The 6,000-nt window shown below is 44.4% G+C and overlaps 1 protein-coding gene across 1 annotated transcript in view; it reads right to left on the reverse strand.

Annotated features, from left to right (window-relative positions):
- trim71 (tripartite motif containing 71, E3 ubiquitin protein ligase) overlaps positions 1–5,483 on the reverse strand; it is a 28,294-nt gene extending 22,811 nt beyond the window's left edge. The window contains exon 1 of the mRNA XM_036585438.1: positions 3,715–5,483. Coding sequence (XP_036441331.1) covers positions 3,715–4,398 — 684 coding nt within the window. The 5' untranslated portion in view covers positions 4,399–5,483. The remainder of the gene's footprint in view (positions 1–3,714) is intronic.
- Between the last annotated feature and the right edge of the window lie 517 nt (positions 5,484–6,000).

Genomic DNA, 6,000 nt, shown 5'->3' on the forward strand with positions numbered 1-6,000 from the left:
CTTTCTACTATTCTACTATTTTACACCCACAGCATCACTGTGATACAAGAATATCAGATAAAGGGAGGAAGAAGGGCTGAACGATCTAATTGTGATTTTGACAGCAATTCAAATTGAAGCGGTTTTCTATGAATTAAGGTGAAAGTCAGAATATACACTTTTTCTGGCTCAAGCCTGAGCACAGTGTGCCAGATGGCCAGTTAGTTGTAGCTGTGATGTCACAGCACATGGGAGTTTGGTTCCTTCTGATTGGTCTAACTCATTTGTTACAACAACATTGTTGATAATATAGGCTGTAATTAAAAAAATGCAGCTCCTGTGATTTGAAAACTGCACTGTTCTGAGTTGCAATTTTGATATAAAAAAGTAATTTTTCAGCCCTAGGAGAAGTCATAGTGATTTACAGGCATAAAGCACAGCAATCTGATGCAGCACAGCAGGATTGGTCAAAATGTCTACCATCTTTATTTGCTCTGTGGGGCTGATGTTTATGAGGCTGCATAGTTGTTTTAGCACATAATAAAAGGATTATTTACTTACAGTGGTACCAGATATTGTTGTCAATTCATGTGCACCCAATGTATCAATATTCTTAAACAGAACAATTAACAACTCTCTCTGGTCTGGAGATAGCACTGTACAATATCTGAGACAGACAGACAGAGAGACAGAGAGACAGAGAGAGAGAGAGAGAGAGAGAGAGAGAGAGAGAGAGAAGAGATGGAGAGAGACAGAGAAAGAGAGACAGAGAAAGAGAGAGACAGGGACAGAGACACAGAGAATGTGCAGTGTGTGCAGAGATGTGAACGAGAACCCTACAGCTACTGGGAGTTGATGCCACGGCATTCCGACAGCTTCCTGTTTTTCTCCACTGGAACTCCACTCAACTACAGCAATGGTTTCTAATACGCCTGCACATACATACAAAACTCCTCTTTATTTTTAATACTAGAGCAGCAGTCAGCTATACTGTTATTACACTTGCTGCCAATTTTTAGTCACTATATCCACTTAAAATAAGAAACACAGCACTAACAGTACTGTACATGTTCCCTTTGATGATCTAATACTAGCCAATGTATCAGAGGTTCCCAATCCCAGTCCCACTTTTCCTGGGGTTTCCTTTTCTAAAGAAGCTACTGGGTTAAATTATTACCAGATGGGTTCAAACAGGTGTGTTAAATTAAAGAAACAAAAAACTATGGGACTGAGGACACTGTCACCTCCAAAACAAGGCTATGACTAATGAAATTTTAACTGACAATTCATTGCCATGCAATTAACTGCAAGGAAAAATTTAATTGTCCTTTTGTTCACTGTATGCAGCTCTTAAAGTACAAGACCGAAGTGGCCGAATTAGCCGATCAGCTATCCTGCCTCCTAATTCAGTATACTTAATAGCTTTAAACTAGACAGAAACAGCTCAAGCTCAAATAAACAAACATTACTCACTGTCACCCTCTAAAGGTGTTCTTGACTAGGCTTGGGCAATAGGGTGATGTAACTGGATATCGTACGTAACTGACAAGTAACACAATGACGATGCTTAAAAGGCAATAATCACTTGCTTGTGAATTATGTTGGGAAATTGGGGATCACATTCCTTTAAGAAGTGTGCACGCAAGCACCCCAACAGTCAAGTTATTTTTTGTGTTTACAAGAGAGAGAGAAGCTTGTTAAGGAGCTGCCTGCCCAGTTCTTTCTGCCACACACCGTAACATTAGCTTTAACTCTTGCTTCATAGAGCAGTTAAGCTAGCTCTAGACCTGAGACCTTTAGAAGGAGAGAAAGTTCCTCTGATCCCCATCTGCGGCAATGAAAGAGCATTAGGAAAAGGTAACAAATAAGATTAAACGTACACATAAATGTTTTATTTACATCTGGGTTGTTATGGGGCCTTTAAAAGCTGTTAGGCTAGAGTAGAGCAAATTCCCCACTGTCTCCACTGTGGGTTTCACTGTGGGTGTGATTTACTTTCTGAGAAAAACATAGTATTTTCTGTACAGCTTAAGTTACTGTTTTTACTACATGGTTTACATAACTGATAATCTTGATTTTTTTTAAACTAGAAAATATTGTGCTAATTATTCTTAGACATTGTCCGCGTCTATATAGCAACAGGAGTTACAGCTTTTGTTGTTTTCCTAAAAACCCATGACTCAATAAATTCTCATCAAATGCATTTTCTGCTTTCTTCTATTTACATGCGTTTGCCTCAACTCAACTTACGAAAACACACCCAATTCACTTTCTGTTTGCTGTGACAAAATATAATTGTGAAAATTAACTGCGATGGGACAATTATGTAATGATTCTGAGGGGCCTATTCCAAAAAAACAGATATAGCCTATAAAAGAGAAATAAATGTTCTTAACTTTTATTGAACATTAATGCTTTGATGACTTTGGAACATTTGTACTGGTCCACTCATCATGAAATGTTTACATAACGTCATTTCAAGGAGAGAAATAATAAAAAATGCCCAGGTCACCAGGTTTTGACATGACACTGGTGTTATGTAAGATTATTTTTAAATTTTAAAATTAAAAAATGTCTGTCATGCAAAAATCTTTTATCTCCATTACTGTCATTTTTTTACTTTTTTGCATAATTAAAAACTTCAGTTCCTCTTTGTATTGTTACATTTTCAAGAACGAACAGAAATTGTTCAGTTCTCTTGGGAAAATAAAATCTTGTTACATTAACTTACATTACAATCTAAGAATATTTTTGCCTTCTCCTGTAAAGTTACCATTTTGGAGATATAAGGTTTTTAGAATTCTGCAAAGAGCTCGGCAGACCCTCCAGTTTTTGAGTACAGTGAGTCATTTGCAAACAAAAGACTGTCCTTTTCTGTTAGTAAATAAAACAGGCATAAATACATGATGAGGCAGGATTCGAGTCACACTTTCTTCTACTCTTACAACTCAAACAACTGAGAACAGCGTCTTCCTCAAATGCACAACAGCAGTCAGAGGAAAGACATATTGGTGGTAACAGAATCTGCAGAGCCCTAGCAATGAGTCTGCAGTTGTGATGTCCTGCCTGAGACTTTAATAAGCAGCCTTCTGGTTTGTGATGTCCTTCTGAGCACTCAGCCACTGCTGCCCAGTAAAGCAGCACAGAGCATGGTGAAACGGTCTGTCAGTGTGGCTCAGAGACAGTGGATTTCTGGCAGAGCAAGTTGTTGCTACTTTGCAGGCAAAATATGCTCTATTGAGGAGGCACAGCAGGCTGACAGTCATTATTCAGAGCTTTTCAGGTCTACATCATCACCAGTGTGATTCTTATAGAATTACATAGGCATATTATTCCTATAGAATTCTACATGCACATGATTCTTGTGGAATTCTATAGGCATATTCTTACAGAATTCTACATGCACATTATTCTTATGGAATTCTATAGGCATATATTCTTACAGAATTGTACAGATTCTTATAGAATTTAACAAGCATGTTATTCTGAAAGAATTCTATAGGAATCCTTGTTGTAGGTTTTAAGGGACACTGTCAGGAATATGGTGTTTACTTCTGTGTTTAACTAATTAGTCACAACAGGGAAAAACAGTGTATGAAGTGTCCAAACCAAATAAAGTACATATAGAAAGACTGAATGGAACTAGTTTAATTTGCTAAACGTCTGTTTAACCATTAAACAAACCTTTGGCATGTTTTATGTAGCTATTAAAGTAAAGTTAAATGCACAGCTCACCGCGTTGTCGTGCTGCTGACAGTAGTCCACTCGATCGTGGAAAACAGGGAGCAGGGAGAAGTTGTGGAACGACTGGGACAGGCTGAGCGGAGTGCTGGAGCTGTTAGCTCGGCCTGCCAGGTGCAAACTCTCCATCCGTCTCTCGATGAGGTGGTCTTTGGTCAGGCGGACCCTCTGGTGGGCCCGCACACAGTTGTCACAGAGGTATTCCTGGCAGTCCAGGCAGTGCGAGGTAGCGGGGTTGCCTTCGTCGCAGGAGCTGCATTGAGGGTCCGCGAGGTGGTGCGCGCGCAGGAGCCCTCCGTGAGGGTTTCCGTTGCCCCTGCAGTTGTTCCCTTTGCCCTGCTCCTCGGCGGACCCTACGACGTCCAGCAGGTCGCTGAACAGGAACGTGGAGGAGGGCAGAGCGTCCACGCCGGATTCGGACATCGCCACCTTTTGGTCACAAGTCGGGCATCGGAGCTTTAGGGGGTCGCCGTTGTTCCTCAGGCCCTCCAGGCACTGCCTGCAGAAGGCGTGCAGGCAGGGCAGGACGTGGAGTCTTCTGGTGGATGAGGTAGAGGAGTTGGACGTTTGGGAGGAGGATGAAGAGGTAGATGAGCTGGAGGAGATCGGAGCGGAGGAGCCACACAGCTCCTTACACAGGGGGCATGTCTGCAGGTCAGAATCTGGAAACGACGCCATCTGGGCCTCTGAGCGCAGGTCAGGTCACGGACTCGTTTAAGGAGACACAAACATGCGAGGATTTGGCCCTGATTGTTAGGCTTAATGGTGAATGATAAGGTCTATCAGATCATCAGAGTGGCGATGGGTTACCAGCGTCTCTGTTAGCTGTGGCAACCAAACAAACCACTGGCGCGTGCGCGCGTGTTTGTGGAGCTGCTAGCCTAACTTCAGTCAGATAGTGCTGTGGCTGTTGGTGGAGAGCTCTGATCTTGCTCAAGTGAAACGTGCAACTGGCATAAACTCTGAGGCGGATTAACTTAGCTGCCTGTAAGGACTCGAGTGAATGTGTTTAGAAGCCTCTCCTTCGCATTAAACGTGTAACAGCGGAACATGCTAGGCGTGTTGTTGTTGTTCAGAGACCTACATTAGCGTGGTGGGCTGCCGCTCCTGCTACTGCTGTGAGTGAGCTCCCCGCTCCGATCCTCCCCCACCGCCGCATGACTCCTCTGACTCCTCCACACGGGCCACACGCTCGCACCTTTCTGGGCTCCTGTCTTTTTTTTCTGGTTTTCGTCCCAAACCCAAAGCCATGAAACGGTCTATTTAATCCTCGTCTTCCCTCCGCGCATGTTTCCGAGCGCCGTCCCTCCGGGTGGCTGTGTGAGGCGCGGAGCTGGAGGAGATTAAATAATTCACCGAACTACTCCAGCCCATGTAGCTCTGGAGCTAGCAGCTCCCTCTTAGGCCCCGAAAAAACTCGCCTTCTCGGCTTAACTCGCGGATAGTTAACTACTTCTGTGAGTGAACCGTTTCTCCCTCAGCGCAGAGTAGAGTTCCGTTCTTCCAGAGCTTTCCGTTCCCCACTGCTCGGTAAACGGCAGCTAAGCCACCGCAGCCCCGTCTCAGCGTCGCCCTACGGGCCGTCCAAACAGGCTGGTTCCCTTCCAGCTTTCCTCTCAAGGTCGCACGTCCTCGACGCCATGTGAGCCTCCGTGCCTTTCGGTCGCCGTTCCGTCCATGTAATGAGAATCGCAGAGCATAATCGAGCAAAAATGACTCCGCACTGGGAGACTGAAGCACATTTCCGCTTGAGCTCACGGGGGCAAGGCCAGCGCGGCGAGGGGGGGAGGGGCGCGGGGGGAGGGGCGGGGCAGCGGCCCACTCTCCGTAGCGGAGAGACGATCGAGTCATTTTGCTGAACCGACTCTTTCGGACTCATCGTTGCTGCGGGAGGTTCGATTCAATTCACAGAGCCGATTCTTTTGAATTGTCGTTTCGACTGCTCATTTTCGTACCCGGTCGGTGGGGAGAGGAGGAGAGGAGGAGTAGGAATGGGAGTGGAGGCCAGGGGCCCATAATAACGAACCAAGTCAACTTTTTCCTCCATATACAACGACTTTTAAGTCTAATCTGCTGCTTGCTAGTGGAGTATTAATCGGGCTGTGACGCGAATACACAAAACAAACAGAAAATATAGTTCAATCCATTTTAATTCAGTTTTATTTGTATAGATTTTTACAACAGAGATCAGGAATCTGGACTGAGCATGGACGACAGAAGCAGGAACAACAGTCTCAGAGCATGAGGAGCAAACACAGAAAGGAGCCGAGACTCACAAAG

Source organism: Colossoma macropomum, unplaced genomic scaffold (genome assembly GCF_904425465.1).
Source record: "Colossoma macropomum unplaced genomic scaffold, Colossoma_macropomum, whole genome shotgun sequence".
NCBI classification, from domain to species: domain Eukaryota; kingdom Metazoa; phylum Chordata; class Actinopteri; order Characiformes; family Serrasalmidae; genus Colossoma; species Colossoma macropomum.